Raw genomic sequence first — 19,444 nt, 5'->3', positions numbered from 1 at the left:
AATTACAGCAAATCTCAGTGGATTTAGTGTTCTAAATTGAGCCTCTTAAAAAAATCACAAAAATACCATTAAAATGACAAGACAAAAACAGGTAGTGTGCTCTTGCTATGCTCAGCCCTTCCACAGTTTGAAATATTCCTGGCATGCTGCTGTTTTACATAATATTGGTGCCATGAAGTACGGCCTCTTTAGGTGAAGAGGCAGAGATTAATGAGCCACATGGAAACACTAATTTGTCTGAGTTAGAGGAGATTAATTATGTTAATGGTCTAAACAAAGCTAATCTAGAGGCTAGAAATGTTCGTTCAGTGGTGTCCTTAAATATGGTTGGACTTGTATTTAAACTGTGAAAATGGAATCTGAAAATAAGTAATGTATTTTATTTACAAAATGTGAGCTCTATTCTTTTTTCTCTGTGCATCTATACATATAGGAGTTGTGCATAATAACAGATCCCTCCATGTTTAATACTGTAAAATTGTGAATATAATGCACACCTATGTATAATGCACACCTACCTTTTCAATGTCAGAATCCTGGAAAAAGTGAACTCCTATATATAATGCGCACCCCCATTATACTAGCGATTTTACGGTGTGTATATATAGGAAGGAATGGGCCGCTCCGACCTGCAGGCTCGCCTGGGAAACGTGTGCGCAGCACCGGGGAGCCGGCAGTGGAGTTTGAAACCTGCTCCCCACCCCCCAGCCCAGCTGCCCGCACCGAGACCAGGCAGGCAGTGAGCCAGGGCGCTGCAGTCTGGCAGCACGCCGGTTCCTTGCCTTGTGTGGGAGCCTGGCGGGGATCCGCGCTGCAGCTGGAAAGTTTCTGTGCAGAGGGGAGAGTGAGTTTAAAACTTTAACAGAAAATCTCCTATGTATGATGCGCACCCCAGCTTTGACCCTAAAAAAATGGGGGGGAAAGTGCACATTATACTCGAGATTTTACAGTAATATTTTGCATCTCTCTACCACTTCCTATCCAAGGGATTCTCAAACTGGGGCTTGTAACCCCCAGGGATCACATGGGTACATGGTGGCTGCAAGCTGTCAGCTCCGTGGGGCTGACAGCCCAAAGCCTCTGTTAAATTAAATTAGACCCCATTTTTAATTTATAAGGGGATGGTCACACTCAGAGGCTTTCTGTGGGAAAGGGGTCTCTAGTCCAAAAAGTTTGAAAACCACTTTTCCACCAGGATCCCCAAATGCTTCAGAAACAGTGGATTTCAGTCATCACTGAGGTCCAGCTGCTTCTGGACTGAAATGGAGCAGCTGTTTAACTTTCAAGATGCTGGCCAGTCCTCCAGAAACGTGGTACACCATTGCAAGCACTATCGGAAGTTACCTCTCACTCCGAGTGCCTCGACCATTGTACAGAGTGAGGTGCTGCACACCTATAACCATAGGCGTTCAGTAACCTAGGTGGGGGAAGGCTTTGTCTTCCCAAACCACCAGGCATGGCCTTGCCCACACTCTACCCCCAGAATACCTGCACTAGGTGTTCTTGGGGAGGAGTGTTGCTACCCCCGGTGCGCACTCAGGCTCCCCGTGCTCCTGGCCAGGAAGGCTGGAGCCACATGGCCTCCTCCCTCCCTGGTGCTGGGACAGCACTGCACACCCTCCTCCCTCCCCAGGTGCACCAGGGAGGTTGGGAGGCGAGCATGTGCTTGCCCCTCCTGTCTCTCTTCCCATCCCCGGGTGGGGTGGGGTCACAGCAAAGGGGGCAAGGTTATAGGTGGTGCTGGGGGCCTGCCAGGGTAGGCCCACATTTTGGCACCTGAGGCGGGGAGCTCAAATGACGCCCTCATATCCCCTTGCCTGGACCAAAACTTAGGGGCTCCTTCCTCCAGCACAGCACTCCACCATCTCTGTGCATCTAGAGCAGAGAGAATACAGATGCACCAGCAGCAGACACAATTTTCTACACTCTGGGTCCTAGTGGCGTTCCCCCAGAGTCTGGCACCTGAGGCGGCCGCCTCAGTTTGCCTCATGGTAAGGCCAGCCCTGGGGCCTGCCTCCCCCAGCTCCAGCTGCACCAACCACTCATGCCTATAACTGAAGTCAGTGGTGTGATGTGGAGAGGGAGGAGAGACCATGCTTACCCTTACACTCATCCATAGGATACTAGAGAAAGAGTGGGGCTGTAATGCTTTTAAAGCATGGCTGTAACACACCTCTCCCATCACTACAGAACTCGGTACAGTTGCTTTTGGGGCGGGGAAGGGGGGTCTGACCCTCAAACACTGCAGTTTCAAATTATTACGTCATAGTTAGTCGCGACTAGCTTTTATTTTAAAACTATCTTGACAATCCTGTAATTATCAATCTGTTCCAGAGAGTATGAAACAGAAGAGTTTGTGGCTGAGAGCCACTGTAGCATTCAGGGACTTACAACCAACAGAGGGAAACTGTAAGGATGCCAAGAAAAGGACTTTAAAAGCTGGGACTAGAACACTGCCTGCATTGTGTCCTGGGAATTTAGGTTTCCCTGAGACTCATGTAGAAATGGCTGGAACATGGATCTGCTAGGGAAGTTTGTTATAGCAACATTCCAAGGAGAAATAGTTTTATCTGTTACTTTAATTTTTTTTTTATTTTCAACTCTACATTTCTGTAAGGTCAGCGGAAGAGAGTAGCTGTGCTTGTTGGCGCTAGCTTTTACTCATAAAAGATACCAGTGTGTTGCCAAAAAATCATAAATTGAAGAGAAATTGGGTTATATGAGTAAAGATCAACACTACACAGCAACACTACATAGTAGTTTAAGACGAGAAGCGAAGAGCTATGTCCAGAGCTGAATCCTGAGGGCATGCAGTTGCCTAAGATGGAAAATGGTCAGGATATGCCAGCCAACACCACCACTCATTTAATACACTATTTAGGGATGGTGGTAGAGGACTTGAAGCAGGTTGGGTTTCTCAGTTCCTGGTCATTCTTCAGCTTCCTGTTTCATAGGCGATCATATTTTCACACCCCCTGCCCTTTTAGCGATTCTCCCTCCATTTGATTTTATCTTACACACATTTATGGTTTTGGTCATGTCATCAGTCAAGGAATTTCCCATAATCTTCTAGGAATGAGAGAGAGTCTCAAATAGCTTCTGTTAGCAGCAGCCATGGCAGAAATATTCTGCCCACCTCCCCTGAGAGGGGAGGGCAGTGTGCCCACAGCAGCTTTTAATATATTCGTCAACACCAGACAGGTTCTGATTAACCACAGATGTGTCTTCCACTGGAGTGTAATGATTAGGTCCATCCATCCTTTCTATCACTGCATGCTCCCTTCCAAACAAATCTCATCAGTCAGTTATCCTCCCATTAGACCTTTATCAGACAGCATTTAAACTGTCACTTGAAATCAGCCACATTGCGTCTGTTATTGGCATTTCCACTTCTCTTTCCAGTTCTGAGTTTCAAATTGATGAACCTCTGTTATCATTGTATGTATTCTCCTACTGTGACCTCAGAACCCGTAGCCCATTCTCTTGTATTCACACAGCTCATGATTAACCTCTTCTTCTTTCTTCTCCCCTTGCTTAGGGCTCTGTTCTGGCTTTCAGTGTTGTGCAAGCAGCAAGCTGAGTGGGATGCAGAGGCTATTCAGGCCATAGCAGAAGTGCCTGGAGGCATGACTCAGCCAGAATGCCTCTGGCAGTAATGATCAGCAGGCACTACAATACCTGTTTAGAGAATGAAGCATGTGCTCTCCCGTTGTCTTTGGCCCTGCTTCACTAGCCCATTGTCGAAGGTTCACAACATGGGCTGTGCCTCTCACCCATTTAATGAAAAACCTTGGATAATGTCAAAAATATTGTGGCAAATTATGTTTGACATTAAGCAGGTATGTCTGAGTAATTAGGCCCTTAAGTCATGTAAGAACAGTCTGACTAGACTAACTGCAGCCTTCTGTCCTGTCAACTGACTGCTGGAATTGGAACTCAAATGCTTTCCTCCTTAATTTACCCCTTGGCAATGATGATTTTACATTTTAACATAGCATCTTGTGTCCTAACAGTTCTCAAAGCACTTTACAAATTGAAACCAAGACACAGGCTATACATAGGGGAGTGCTTAATCTACAGCTGAAATGCAACCATCTCCAGGATGAAAACAACAAAGTTTTCAGTAGCACAAAAACAACATTACACAACAGGCTAGGAAAGGAAGAGAAGGGTGCCTTTTCCAGGGGAAACTGTGTGGGGAGTGTTAGGTAGGTGGCATGTAGTAGAATTTTGGTCAGGACGCTGGGTGACCTTTACCTGCCTTTATTTGTATAAGGAGTGGCAAGCATTCTGGTCTTCTCTGTCTCTGAAAAATTGTACTTACAGTTGCATGGGGCTTCCACACACCTTGCTAATATTGGCTCTCAGAGAAGAATCCCACATCTCATTTATCACCATTACTCTTTGCAGCACTTCCTTGGAGTAGGGGTCAGAAGTTACCAGTGTGGTGTCCTGAAAGGTCTCTTGCTCTGTCCAATGATGATAAATGTTTGGGGGGGGCAGGGTGTGTGTGTGTGCTCCTGTATGTTGCACTGGATTTGTGCAAGTAGCCAGCACAGCAGACTCTGTGATGGTCCCCCCAAGGACCATGGAATGAGATAAGGTTTGAAGTCACCTGAGTCAAGTTTATTGTCCAACGAAGCACAGTAATAGTTGCCAGCAGATGCTCCTGAACCACTCTGCATATGTACCACCTGACAATAGACTCAGCTCAGTGAGTGGCATGTCCCACTCCGCTGAGGCTGGATAAAGAGTTATGTCAAAGTCCCCCAACATTTATAGACTGAGACAAACAATCTTTAATACATACCTATGTATCATCATTCGTGCTTCATGACATGTTTATTACCTCCCCTTGTATTTTCCTCCAAAGCATTCCAATTCACCACCTGTAATTGTGCTTTCACTCCTGATGTTTGACAAAATAGCACTATTCATCACTTTTGTCAAACTGTTTTATCCTGTGCTAGGTTGTGGTGTGCCCTGTATCAGAGGCAGCAAGGGTGGCAGGCAAGGATCAGGTGGCTCTCTGGGAGCCTGCACATACAGGGAGCTGGCTTCCTGCATGTACCGGTTCCCACCTCTTCCCCCCTCCCCCCAGACACACACTCCCATGCTGCTGCCTGTCTATCAGAAACAGCAGTGGTGGGGGAGGCGGCTCCATGGGAGCTGGTGTCCATGGGGAGCTGGCTTTTAACCCTGCCCCTCCACACTTCTTCCTTTGTGGGGACCCAGAGGTGGGGGGAGCTCTGTGGGAACCAGTATGCACAAAGAACCAGTTTAAAAGCTGGCTCCCCGTTTATACCGGCTCCTGCTTGCCCTGCTGTGTCTAAATATGTAACCGCTAAAAAAATCCAGCGGTTACACGTTTATACAAATATAAGTTTATTAACATCCCTAATAACAAATGGTAGAGCTTACAGACAGCTTAAAAAAGTAATGAGTCATATAACAGCTATATGTCTGTGTTTGCATTATGTGGGGGGTAATTAGATCTGCTGTTCATTTCTTTTTCCTGGTTGATTTAGTGGTGCATTTTGTCATTTCAGTGTTTTGTTTCTGTGATTAGTTAACCTACACCAAAGAGGGGAACCTTTTTTGGGTCTGGGGCCGCTGACTCACAGAAAAATGAGTCGGGGGCTGCACACATGTCAGAAGCAAAAAAATCCAACCAAACACTCTCTGAAGTGGCCCCCAACTGAGGAGGAGAAACACACTCCCCACATTCCCCTCGCACACCACAGCATAGAGGGACCCAGGCTAGTAGATTTTGTGTGCTCCAGCCTTTGGGGGGGGGGTGAGCACTGAGCCTCAGGGGCAGGACTCGGGCAAGCCAGGGACTACAACCGTCCCCTGGGGTCTTAGGTTCCCCACCCCTGATCTACTCCTTTTTTCAGTCAGTAAATCTTATATCTTTGGGTAGGTTATTTCCTATGGTTGCCTCTGGAAGCCCCTAATACTAAAACTGAGGTTCTTCCAAGGGTGCATGTGCTGCCATTTTCCTGCTAAGCCATGCTTATATTATACAGTTTGCAATGGGGTCAGGTTTGTTCCGACATGTGGAGATACCTTATAAATTAACTGCACGATATATATTATTTTATTTGCTGGCAATTAAACAATAGCTCTTGCAGACTTGCACGCACAAAACTTTGTCCCGTGCAATGCGAGGATTCCAAAGGGCCAACATTTGTAAAATGCAAGGTGTGTGTAGTCTACGTGTTAACAATACTCAAAGGCTAAAGATGTAAATTATTTTTTAATGACCATGACAAGAACAGAACAGCCACATGGATTTCTATTTGTAATTATTTTAACACCAGAAAAGAGATCTGATGCCCTAGATGAAGCGTATTGTTGGGGCAAGGTAGCATAAAGCTGCACTGAAGTTTGATGTAGCCATTATGAAAATTACTACTGACGTGAGGCATCGTTAGCAGTTTGGGAAGCTGTCAGGAACTTGCTCGTATGCTGAATGTCCCCCACCAGACTTGCCATCTGGTTGCCAATGGTTTGCAGCTGCTGGGCCACATTGCCTATGTCCTCTCGCAATCCCAGAACTGCATTTTTTATCTCCTCCAAAGTGCCCATGGCTTTCTGTGTAGTGTCCATCTTAAATGAGCTTCCAGCAGGAGGCATACTGGGACTAACCACCATGTCTATATTCTGCAGAGGAACTGCCCCCCAGCTCCCACCAGAAATTCGGAGAGTTCTGCTCTCATAACTGTTTCCTTTGCCAGGGCAACTTCGTGAATTATCTGGAAGGAGATTCAGGATGCTAGTGTTTTCGCTCCCCTCTTCCTCAGATCTTTGACAAGAAAAAGGTTGTGTAACCCTGTCTTTGAGATCATTAAAGAAAACAGAAGAAGAGATCTTGTGAGGTGAAGACAAGCTGAAAGGTCCATGGGATGGGATACGGTTAGGGTGAACTATGTTCTCTGGAACAACTGAATCAGGAGATGAGATGGAAAAGGTGGAAAAAGAAGAAGTTGTTGCCATGGAGCTGGTTGAATCTAAAATGTAGGTAAAAGAGAAACAAAAAAAGAAAATGATACAGTCTTTGTGTAACATTAATGTTAGTAGCAGTAAATTATTTATACTAAATAGTATTTATACTAGATAGTACCTGAAGCCCCGATTAAGCCCTGGGGTCCTATCGTGCTGCATGCTTGAGACACAGAGAAAAGTGACAACTCCTGCTCTAAATGGCTTACCGTCTCAATATGCAAACAGTAGAGCTGTTAGGAAAATGGGGTGGTTTCCTGTGGAAAATTTGTATTTTTGTCAGATCACTTTCTTCTTAAGATTTTCTTCACAAGATTTTAAAAAATAACATATTTTGAGTTATTTCATTGCCTTCTAGCTTTTGAACCATTGGTATTCACATGTTTAAACCTTTTTTCCATAGCCATAAGGGCTAGAAGTATCCTTTCAGAAAATGAAGACTGAGATTGTTGTTTAACAATACTCCAGGAGCTGGGGCTTTAAGATAAAAGAATTAACAACACTGGAGTTGATATCTGCGTTCATGTGCAGTATGACTACGGTCTCTCTCAGGGCACCTCCACAATGTGTGGAAATAAATGTAATTTTCAAGAAAATCACAAGTGACTATATAGTTCCTCTTCTGAAGAGGTGAATTCTGAGCTGACCCTGTGTTTTGCAGGACTTCAGCAATTTCTGTAGCCTATTTATAGTGTTTAGCAACTTGATAAAAGCTTGTGGTGACTGACACTAAGGGTGGGGGGGGGGGGGAATTTCTTCAACAACTGATTAGGTTTGTAGGATAGGATGGTTGCTACTGGAGAGACTTGAAGTGTTCATCTTTTGGGGAGGAGAGGCACAGAAAGGAGAGTTCATGGAGCAGTGCTGCCAGAGAGGAGCTGCCAAAAACCAAAGCCCCTAAATGGCTGACCAAACATGTAGCAAATGTTCAGGAGCAGCCACGGGTGAAATGTTTCCCAGAATATGTATTCAGTTGCTGTGAAATTGATATTTTAACAAATAAGTACACAAGCATTATATGTAACATTCAGAACACATGCTGTACTTGAAACACAACCCAAACAGCTCTAACTCTTGCCTGACTCCGCTTTTACAAGCCAAAAAGCACCTACAAAAACATCCAGCATGGTGCTCAGTTATAACAGACAAATGTTCAGTTTTACAGTGGGATCAGCCACTTATTTCAAAATTCATGGGACATTTCATGATTTTCACACATGACTTGAGAGCACAGAGCTTGTAGGACAAGTAGAGAGTATAGGTCTGACACATCCAGGCCCCACACCTTACAATGACATTATGCTGAAGGTTAAATCCTCAGATGGGCCAAAGTAATACCTCTTAGGATACAGTGGAAGTTAGTTGTATGGCAGTAGTCTCCAACCTTTTTAAGCACAAGATCACTTTTTGAATTTAAGTGCAATCCAAGATCCGCCTCAGACCCAAATACCCTTTCCCTGCCTCCTTTGTGCCCCTTCTCTGAGGCCCTGCCTCTGCTCCCTCCCTTTCACCAGGCAGGCTCTGGTCTTGGACTAAAGGATTAGGAGTGGGGCTCTGAGCTGAGCCTGGGTCTTGGGCTGAGGAGGGGGTACATAATTGGGGCAGGTGATTGGAACTGGCTCCAGCTGGACACTGCTTACCACAGGTGGCTCCTGGGTGGTGGTGCAATGGGGCTAAGGCAGGATCACTCCTGCCCTGGCCCTGTACCACTCTCAAAAGCAGCCAGCAAATTCCCTCCCTCCCAAGCCCTGTTGTGCCCGCTCTCTGCTCTGTGGAGAGAGAATACTGGAGGAGGGGGCACCCTGACATAAGCACCCCATCTCTCCCTTCCCTGCTCTGTACTGCAAGCAGGAGGCTCCCAGGGCGGGGCAGCTCCAAGGCAAAGGGCAGGAGATGGGCAGCAGTGGGGGGAAGGGCAGCTGAAGTGCTGGCACTTGGTAGCCTCTTGGCCAAACCAGTCAGGATCACCTGTCAGAGGCTCCAAGATCTACCAGTAGCTCCCAATCTACTGGTTGGTGACCACTGTTGTATGGCAACTTTGCAGTTGTCATCCCTTTCCTAGGGCCACCTGGGAGCTTGTTTAGCCCCTGGAGTAACTTAGACCATCCCAGAAGCTGCTCTAAGTTATACCCATTTGTAATAGTCCCAGAGTTCATTACACTACCTGAGGATCACCAGAGTGCAGCGTGTCCCCCCAATTAAGGTTTGGGAAGGAGAGGGCCATGTAATGCTAGCTAGAGGGATCCTCAATTGTCTTTTTAGAAAAGCTTTATATCTTCACTGTGCTGCCAGATTGCCAAAAAGGAGCTGTATGATGGGCCATGACTTAAGTTCCCTCTAAGCTGTGCAGCTGCACAGCAGGGTCTAAAAAGTCATGCAAAAGTGCAGCTAAAGGAGCCTGGAAAAGAGAGAGGTAAGGGACCAGCAGGAAGGGGAGCAAGTTAGGAGCTGCTGCCAGTGGGAAGAGGACTGGGGGGAGTCCTCTGGCTCCAACCCCTGAGCCCACACCCTCAACCAGAGCCCTCACTCCCCCCCACCTCAATTCTCTGCCCCAGCCTTGAGCCTCTACCCTGCCACACATCATCTCCATACTGGTGCACATAACAAAATTCATTCCACACATGGATATGAGAAAACAGAGGGAATGTTAACCATGATCTAGCACTCAGTCTTCACTCTGTGACATTTTACTGATGCCTAATATCATTGCATCACTGTGCACTGGTTCCCCCTCCTGTGTGAAAAAGCAAATAGGAGGCAATTATTTTCTCCTGAAGGATAAAAATAAAAAAGATGGAGTGTCACAAATAACTATGAGTTCTTAAAGGAGCAGTTTAACAGATTTTTTGCCTTCAGCTACAGATAATATTTTGATTATATCTATACACCATTATCTAAAACATAAACACACATGTAATTTCACATTAAGAGTTCTTTTCTTGCAAAATCTCCATGTACAATCAATAAGAGTCCTTGGTGTCTGACTCTGTCACCAAACAACTCAGACTAAAGAAAATAAATTATTTTTCTGGGATGCAAAGATTCTCCGCTTAATTGCTGTTTCCACGAGTAACTGACTTCCTCTTCTATTCTGAAAATATGTAGTTTCTCTTTGGTGGCATCAGTTTTCTAATTTGGCAGTAGTGATGCTTTATTAGAGTAGAATTTTTTCTTGTAGAGATTCTACTCTCTTCATGGTAGTCACTTTCACCTTAGGATGTAATCCACTTTGTTTCCCATTCTCCCCAAAACAATTATATGCACAGAATACTAAAATTCATCTGGCTCAGTGATGTAGACCAGTGTTTCTCATAGTGGTCCACAAAGCCACTTTGAGAAACCTGCTAACAGGCCATGCCAGTGTGTGTGTTTGCTGGTTCCGTGGTCATGGAACCTCACAGCTCCCATTGGTTCTAGTTTGCTGTTTGCAGCCAAGAGGAGCTGCGACACTCCATGGCCATGGACCCAGTAAATAAACACACTGGCACGGCCAGTTAGCAGGTTTTCTCAGAGTGGTTTAGTGGACCACCTTGAGAAACATTGATGTACCCTGAGTATATATTGTCTGGCAGAGATGGATTCTAGAGAGGTGAGCTGTTCTTCACTTGCTAGGGACTCAAGCACTGTGCAAGCAGCGCACACAGCCCCTAGGGCTGGGGAAAGAATACCATACTGGAATGGCATGGGTGGACTCTGGAACTTAAGAGGCCAGCCTCCTCAGCCAGAACAATAACAGCCTCCATGGGCCCCTGGACAAGGTGGGAGGGCAGTCTCACCCTGGAAGGGGCAGGGCCTATGATGGAGGTGGTGGAGCCAGGGCTACCAGCCCTCAGTGGAGCCTGGAGTGCAGCGCTGCCCCAGCCCGGGTCTGAGGCTAATTTGATGGTTGAATTGCTTTGAGTACTCCTAATTCAACTCAACTACTTAGTTACTTAGGGTATGTCTACACTACCACCCTAGTTTGAACTAAGGTGGTTAATGTAGTCAATCGAAGTTGCAAATGAAGCCTGGGATTTAAATATCCTGGGCTTCATTTGCATCTTGCCGTGTGCCGCCATTTTTAAATCTCCGGTAGTTCGGACTCCGTGCCCGTGGCTACACGTGGCACGGACTAGGTAGTTCGAATTAGGCTTTCTAATTTGAACTACCGTTACACCTCATTCCACAGAGTCCGAACTAGCGGGGATTTAAAAATGGCGGTGCCCGGCAAGATGCAAATGAAGCCCAGGATATTTAAATCCTGGGCTTCATTTGCAACTTCGATTGACTACATTAACCATCCTAGTTCGAACTAGGGTGGTAGTGTAGACATACCCTTAGATATTTGATAACTCAACTCCTTTGATTAGCCAGGCCCCATGGCAGTTGTCCTATTTGGTCTGCTTCGAGATGTTACCAAAGGTTGGCATTTTTGTTTACATTTTTAAGACCTGAGAATGTTTCTTTGTGTACTACATTTTATAAAACTAAACAGGAAAGTCTCAGAAATGCCAATTTTAAATTTTAAAACATCTGCTTTCAAAAACAATTGACTTTATCAGCAAATGAAAAGCATTTGTTGACACATGCCCTAACTAAAACAGAGGCAAGTCTCAGAACAATAGACATGTTAGTCTGTATCTTTAAAAAAAAATAAAATAAAATAAAATAAAAAGTCCTGGGGCACCTAAGAGACTAACAGATTGATTTGGGCATAAGCTTTCATGGGTAAAACTCACGTCATCAGAAGAATTGGAGTGGAAATTATAGAGGCAGGTGTGTGCATGTGTGTGATTATTTATATATATAACTAAATTAAATAAAGAAAAGAAGGAAGTTACTTTTCAAGTGCAGAGCTACTGTTAATGAGGCCAATTAAGACAGGGTGTCTGTAACTCACTCACAGCAATTGTTGAGGAGGGAGGGAAATTGTCTTTGTAGTGAGAGAATCAATTTAAATTCTTATTCAGTCCTAATTTGAGTGTATTGTATTAATTTGCAAATTCAATGCAATCAAATTAGGAGGGAATACAGATTTAAATTGATTCTCTCACTACAAAGACAATTTCCCCTCTCTTGGTATTCACATTTCCCCATCAGCTGCTGTGAGTGAGCCACATCTACCCTGATGACCTCATTAACACTGGTCTTATACTTGATAAATAACTTCCTTTTTTTCTTCTATATATACTCCTGTCTCTGTAATTTGCATTCCAACTCATCTCATGAAGTGGGCATTACCCACAAAATCTTATGCCCTAATGAATTGGTTAGCAAAGGTGCCACAGGACTCCTTGTTGTTTTTGTAAAATAGAGGCAATTATTCCTTCTCTAGTCCCATATTCTACATTCAGTGGTTTCTTCTGACATCCAAAATTTTCACAGGTGTGACCACAAGATTACTGGCTCCTCACATTGTCTGTTTAGACAGAACTTCTCAGATGAGAGGAAAACAAAGGGGTTGCATGTGTCTCTCTCTCTCTCTGGTAAAAAAAAAAAAAAGTCACAGGGCTAGCTAGGGACTAGAGATGGGATAAGGAATCTTTCCTGTCTAAATCTCTAGTTTCAGATATACTTAATTAGTATCTAATGGCTTTTCAATGGCTTTGGTGAAGTGAGGTTGTGGTCTGTCTCCAGCCCCTAATAATGGAGTTGATGTGGCCCTCTTGTTGAAGCCAAGCAGTAAATGGGCAATGCAGACTGAATCCCCTTATGATCAGATTTGAATAGTGGAGGGGGAACTGGGGAAAAACTTGTTCCAACATGAACTATGCTGTATATATTCTGAGAGTAACTGGAGAATTTCAGTCCCCAGCACTGATAATCCAGCACTATGCAACAGCACTAAATTTGCTTACATTATATACAGACTACTGCATTTTCAAAGGCTTTGTTAAAGATGCTTGTTACCACTTCCAATATGTTAGATTTTTTTCCTTGGCTTGTAGTATCTAATACCGAATATGAAAATATGAAGGAAAGATGTTACTTAAGTTCTGGATAATATTAATCTAACCTCCATTTAAATAGCTCTGAACATTTAGTATTGTGTTAGCCCTAAGTGACAGCAAGAATGCCTGCAGCACAGAGGAGGCATTGATAGCTTTTTTTCTTAACACCTTTTAAATTTTGAAGAGCTAACATCCTTAGCCGAGTGCTGTCACTACAGCATGCATGTTTTGCAAGAGCTACAAAGAGGATGTGGGCTGGGAGAGGAGGTAAAGAAAGCAGCAGGCAAATTAGACACTTGTCTTTCATTAAGACATGGAATGTACAAACTCACCTGGCCTTGGGGAGAGATGGAAACTCGTGTTACATGTCTGCATGTTACCAGGTGTGGAGGAATTGAAGTTTAGCATGGTGGTTGTACTAGGTCCAGGGAATTGTTTAGAAGCTGGGGTTGGTTTAAGAATCTCGCTATTTGCCACACAGCTCCCTAAAGGATCAAAGATAGTGAAGGTAGGGGAGAGGTAAAGGGTCTCCACAGAAGCTACACTTCTAGAGGGCGGAAAGTCTGACTTTGGGACATGTTGGTTGGGTGTGGCAGGCTTTTCTAGAACCGATAACTGAAGATCAAGCAAGACTTCTGCAAAGTCGGGAGTGTTTCCTGACTGCATCCTTGAAGGAGGCCTAAGAGTGATTGTGGAAGGAGGATTTGTGACTGTGCTGTCTGTTCTCCTGGCTGCGCCCCATTTTTGTGAAGTACATACGCTTCTCTGTGGTGGGTAGGATATGATACCTGTAAGGCAAAAAGCAAGAATGTCACAGAAAAGGAGCTGCATCTTGGAGAGGAGAGATAATATTATTAATATAGTGCCTAGTTCTAAAATAGTACTTGTCAGCAGTAGATCCCAAAGTGTTTTACAAAGGAGGTCAATTATCCTCATTTTACAGCTGGGAAAACTGAATACAGAGTGGGGAGGTGACGTACCCAAGATTACCCAGAAGGCCAGAGCTGGAAATAGAACCAACTCTCCTAAATCCTAATCTAGTGCTCTATCCCCTTAGCCAGGCTGCCAAATTAATCACAATTGCAGTGGCAATAACGTTTAGCACTTTCCAGCCATCTATTTCAAAATATCTTACCAGGGTATATCAGTACAGCATCTTCCTTTTCACAGAGAAGTTACTGGGACCCAAAGAGGTTAAGTGACTCTTTTGATCTTACACACAGTGAGTCAGTGGCAGAGCTGGGACTTTCTTCTGTCTGTCTAATTATTACATCCCATTACATGTAACCATACATTACTAATCCTAAGCATTTTACATATAATTCGAAAGTTAAGACTCAAACCATAAAATGTAATCTTGATGATCTGATGTAAGTTATGGTGATTGTGTGAAAGACGGGCGAACACTCCTGAAATCCTTATATGGTAAATTCTGTTACTTTAAATATGGTTAATAACGGTTAATTCAGCTAAACATGTAGAACATTTTGCAACAGTTTTTGAAAGTCTCTCTTTGCTGTGCATTCAAAATGGCATCTGCATTCCAGTGTCTTAAGCCAAACTTGGGGGCACCTGGTTCCCCTAAAGCCTCCCCAAGACACCAGCACAGGTGAGGAGGGGAGGCTTAAAAACAGGTTTCCTCCTCAGAGGAGCAGAGCTGACAACAAAATAGCATTGGCTCCAGAGCAGCCTTCAGAAATCTAATGGCCTTGTGAATTCATCTAGACTTCTATTTTCTGCAGCGTGGCAATGTGCATGGGGAAGAGGGATGGAGATGGTTGTGTGCCTACACACACACATACACGTGATCAATCTATCTAGAGAGAACCTTCTTGGTGAATTGGAGCTCAGTTGTTTGGTGGAAAGGAACTGGGTGCTATTTTTTTTAAGTTTATAAAGAAAAATGGTTCTGTTGTAGAGATAAAGCTAAAATAATAGAATTAAACATAAGGGAAGACAGATGAGGAAGGACACAGGGGGCCACTGGCCACATGACTGCCCCTCCATGACTCCTCCCTGTGCATCCTTGAACTCAGGGTTTCCTAACCTATGGGTCGGGCCCCAAATATGGGTCACCGTTACATTTCAAAAGGGTCACCTTCGTCAGGTTTCTCCCCAGGTGGCTCTTAAGGAGCAAGTCACACATTTTTTGAATTGCCCTGGGTCAACAAGTCTGCCTGAATTGTCAAAATGTGTCCCCATCTGGAAAAGATTGGGAACCGCTGCTCTAGCTCCTTTGCAACAGTCCCTGCCTCTCCCCACCCCTACCCCAACTCTCCCTACCCTGCTTCTTCCCTGCAATTTCCCCTCCCCCCAAGTAACACCACGTAGGGGACTAGCAGGGGCCTGGCACCAGGACCAGGGATTGCCCCCCCACACACACACCCATTTACACACTCACTGGCAGTGGTGGGGACCAGGGAAGTGGAGCAATGTGTCCACAGCCTGTTCACTTCCCCAGCTGCCGGCCACGTCATTCTACTTCCTGCAGGTGAGGTCCTGCTTCTTCCCCCAAACAATGTGACGAGAAGCCAGGAGAGCAAAGCCAAACTGCTCTGCATCCCCCTGCCACTGGCAGTGAGTGTGGGGGGGAGGGCTCAATCCCTGCTGTAGGTGCTAGGCACCCACTATTCCCCCGAGCTAAGGCACTCACTGTTCCCCCGAGCCACCAGAGGCTCTGACCCCTTATACTATGTTACTGGTATGTGCCATTCATCACCAGGATCATCTACTTGGACCCCTCCTTCCATTCTTCCTCTGTATTTGTGCCTCTTAGGGCCCAACTCTGCAAACATGACTTATGTCATTTCACTCAGACCAGAATTAAGGTTGAAAAATCTAAACTTCCTTACATAGTTAATATAGTCTCGGGGGTAGCTGTGTTAGTCTGTATCTGCAACAAGGAGTCCTGTGAACCTTAGAGACTAACAGATTTATTAGGGCATAAGCTTTTGTGGGTGAAACCCACATCGCCAGATGAATTGGAGTGGAAGTTACAGAAGCAGGAGTGTATATAAATAAAAGAAGCTAATCAAGTCAGGTGTAAGTGGGTCATTCATAGCATTTGGAGATGTGAATATTCAGAGAGGGGAAATTGCCTTTGTAATGCATTAATTAGTTGAGATCCTTACTCAGCCCTAAACAGATAGTGTTGAATTTGGCGATGAATTCCAGTTTAGATATCTCCCTTTGTAACCTTTTTAAAAAATTCCTTTGTAGAAGGCTGGTTACGTTCAAATTCATTACTGAATCCATTGCTGAATGTCCAGAGAGGTTAAAGTGTTCCCTGCAGGTTTATGTGTGTTATCATTCCTGATGTATGATTTGTGTCCATGTATCCTTTGGCGCAGAGACTGTCCAGTTTCGGCAATATACATGACTGGCACTTACTGGCATGTATCACATTAGTGGATGTGCAGGTTGATTAGCCTCTGATGTTGTGGCTTATGTGGTTAGGTCCTGTGATGATATCGCTTGTATAGGTATGTGGACAGAGTTGGCAACAGGGCTTGTTGCAGAGATAGATTCCTGGGTAAGTGTTTTTGTGGTATGTTATGTGGCTGCTGGTAAGTATTTTCTTCAGGGTGGGGGGCTGTCTGTAGGAGAGGATTGGCCTGTTTCCCAAGGTCTGTGGGAATGAGGGATCATTTTCCAGGACTGGCTGTAGATTGTCAGTGATGCACTGAAGGAGGTTTAGCTGGGGGCTGTAGGTGATGATTAGTGGTGTTCTGTTATTTTCCTTGTTGGGTCTGTCCTGAAGCAGGTGACTTCTGGGTACTAGTCTAGCTCTGTCAATCTGTTTCCTCACTTCCCCAGGTGGATATTTAAGTTTTAAGAATGTTTAATAAAGATTCTGTAGGTGTTTGTCTCTTTCTAAGGGATTGGAGTAGAGGTGGATTTATCTTAGGATTGGGCTGTAGACAGTGCATCATGTGACGTGTCCTGGATGGAAGCTAGAGACATGTAGGTAAGAATAGCAGTCATTAGGTTTCTGGTATAGGGTGGTGTTTATATAACTATCATTTATTTGTACTCTAGTGTCCAGGAAGTGGATCTTTTATGTGGATTGTTCCAGGCTCAGGTTGATAGTGGGGTGCAAACTACTGAAATCCCAGTGGAATTCTTCAAAGGCTTCCTTTCCATGGGTCCATATGATGAAGATGCCATCAATGTAGCACAAGGAGAGGAGGAGTGCTAAGGGAAGGAAGCTGAGGCAATGCTATTCTAGGTCAGCCATAAAAATGTTGGCTTATTGTGTGGCCATGCAGGTACCCATAGCTGTGCCACTGACTTGAAGGTATAAATTATCCCAAAAATCAGAAATTGTTGTGAGGACAAAGTTACATAGCTCCACCACCAGGTGTGCCTTGGCATCATCCGGGATACTGTTTCTGATAGCTTGTAATCCAATCTCCTGTGGAATACTGGTGTAGAGAGTGTCTACATCCATGGTGGCCTGAATGATGTTTTCAGGAAATTACTGATGCACTGTAGTTTCCTCAGGAAGTCAATGGTGTCTCGAAGATAGTTAGGTGTGAGTCTTAGATTCACAAAACTGTTTGGGTGTAAGAACAGTTCAGGGAGGGAGAGAAGTTAACCCTTGCTTTTCATAGAGCAGTAGAAGAAGTTCTTCAGCATAATGTCCCTTCCCTTATTACTCTTACTATCACACTTTAGGATCATGTCCCAGTGCAATTTGAGGCCTGTTCTCTGAGCATTCGCCAGAAGGAGTTCAGGGAAAATTTCGTCAGGTGATCTTGAAATGCTTCTAGCTGCTAGAATATGGTTCTGCCCAATTTGTACAGTGGGAGTGCTGAGAGCCATTGAACCAAAATACAAATCCTGTATATAATGAAAACCACTGCAGACAAGGGGTGTAGCAGCACCCCCGACACCTGTAATTCTAGCACCCATGGTTCTGGGCTGCACATGATTCTCACATGCTACTGCCCCTCTAAGATATAAATCTCTGTACTCCCTCTGCTTCTTGATTTCTCTCTTTTTGATATCTCCACTTTCCTGTTGTTGGTGCAAATTGCATTATTCTTCATACACAATCACATGGTTTTGTTTGAGAGAGATGGATTCCCAGAGGCTAGTGCTGGCAGCAATTTCCATGTTAGCCCAATATGCGTGCATTACAGGTTTCAAAGCAGAGAGTCAGCAGGTGTGACAGGAGATTTTTAAAAAGTTGAAATGTATCTCATGGTTTAAGAATGTGTGAATGAAAGAGTTCCTCTGTGAGTAATTACAGTGCTCAAAGGAAATAGAGCTCACAGATAATAGAAAGACCAGTACACTAACTGCCTGCAGTATTAAACAGTTGGTTCAGTGGGGAGATTGGAATCACTGAATGTACTGATTCAATGGTAGATACATTCTGTCTTTTAACAAAGATAATGTATGTTCTTGTTCGATGTTACATTTGAGAGATGGGTCTTTAATTGCTGAGGCAGGCTAAAAGTGTGTGTGTTTGGGTGTGTGGCGTGCGTTTGTAGGTAAGGAGTGATGAGATATCTTTCTAATAATGGAAAGATTTGAAATCTCCATACATTTCCTCTGTATTTTTGAGACGAATATAAACAAGTTAGAAGTTGTAATGAAAGTGCCTTTCAATACTATAGCCTTTGCAGAAAACATATTTGGAAGCCATTTAGTCATGCACTCATGTTTTTTTCACAGTGAAACATAGTATAAAGCTGAACATAATGGCAAGGAGCCATGTGAGAAATGTGCTCTTTCTTTTCCTGCCTCTTATTATGATCCGCACCTTTCTACTTTGACATTGGGCTCCCAGTTCTCATGTTAACTTTTCATTTCATTTATCCTTCTGATGTTCTCTTAACCCGAACACCAGCTTACTGAACCAGAACATCCCCACAGAGGACCTGATACTAGGAAATGCTGCATTCATCGTTCATTTTCAGTTGGCTCTTGTTGCCGCTACCCTCTGAACCACTTCATTCATTCCTCTGGAAGGGATAGGAAGCCAAGGATAATTGAACAAGCACAGATGCAACTGGCCAAATTTGGCCACTTCAAACATCACTGTGGGCTACGTTCGGGGGGGTGGAGAGGGGGGAGCGATATAGGCACTGCAATACTGAACATTGCACCATCTAACTTTTTTAGATGCCATGCTGCCTAGTGAAATTTACTACCCCAAATTAGGGACCCAGGCTCCATGTACAGTATATGGGGAGAAAAATGGGATTCACAAAAGCCAGTAAATGAAACAGGGAGCTATCTAAGCTCTCTTGCAGGAAATGCAACTGTGGTACCGCCTATTCCCTATCCCTTCAAGGGAGGTAGGTGCCTCTTTCTAGCCTGGATATAAGCACCTATCTTTACTTGGGACTCACAGCTGTGAACCTTCTCTTAGAATTAGGCATCTAAGCCCAGGAGAGGTCATGGTGCCCCCCCTTATAGCCCGTATCTAGGGCCTAGCATACTCACCCAGAATTTGGGAGATCTGGGTTTAAATTCCCCTTCTGCTGGATATGGAGCAG

General features: G+C 44.5%; 2 protein-coding genes across 6 annotated transcripts in view; one reads left to right on the top strand and one right to left on the bottom strand.

The window, feature by feature from the left end:
• The window catches only part of GRAP2 (GRB2 related adaptor protein 2), a 161,763-nt gene that overhangs the window by 33,899 nt on the left and 108,420 nt on the right, over positions 1-19,444 (top strand). The window lies entirely within an intron of this gene.
• Positions 6,126-19,444, bottom strand: part of ENTHD1 (ENTH domain containing 1) — a 65,868-nt gene continuing 52,549 nt past the window's right edge. The window contains exons 6-7 of one of the 2 annotated variants that reach the window (XM_025185115.2): positions 13,268-13,723; positions 6,126-7,013 (exon numbers count right to left, since the gene is read on the bottom strand). In XM_025185115.2, the coding sequence (XP_025040900.2) occupies positions 6,415-7,013; positions 13,268-13,723 (1,055 nt within the window). In that variant the 3' untranslated portion in view covers positions 6,126-6,414. The remainder of the gene's footprint in view (positions 7,014-13,267; positions 13,724-19,444) is intronic. The other variant, XM_025185120.2, reaches the window with a different exon arrangement.

This window comes from Pelodiscus sinensis, chromosome 1 (assembly GCF_049634645.1).
Source record: "Pelodiscus sinensis isolate JC-2024 chromosome 1, ASM4963464v1, whole genome shotgun sequence".
Lineage (NCBI taxonomy): Eukaryota > Metazoa > Chordata > Testudines > Trionychidae > Pelodiscus > Pelodiscus sinensis.
Note: the sequence above shows the minus strand (reverse complement) of the source record. Positions and strands in the feature narration are given on the sequence as shown.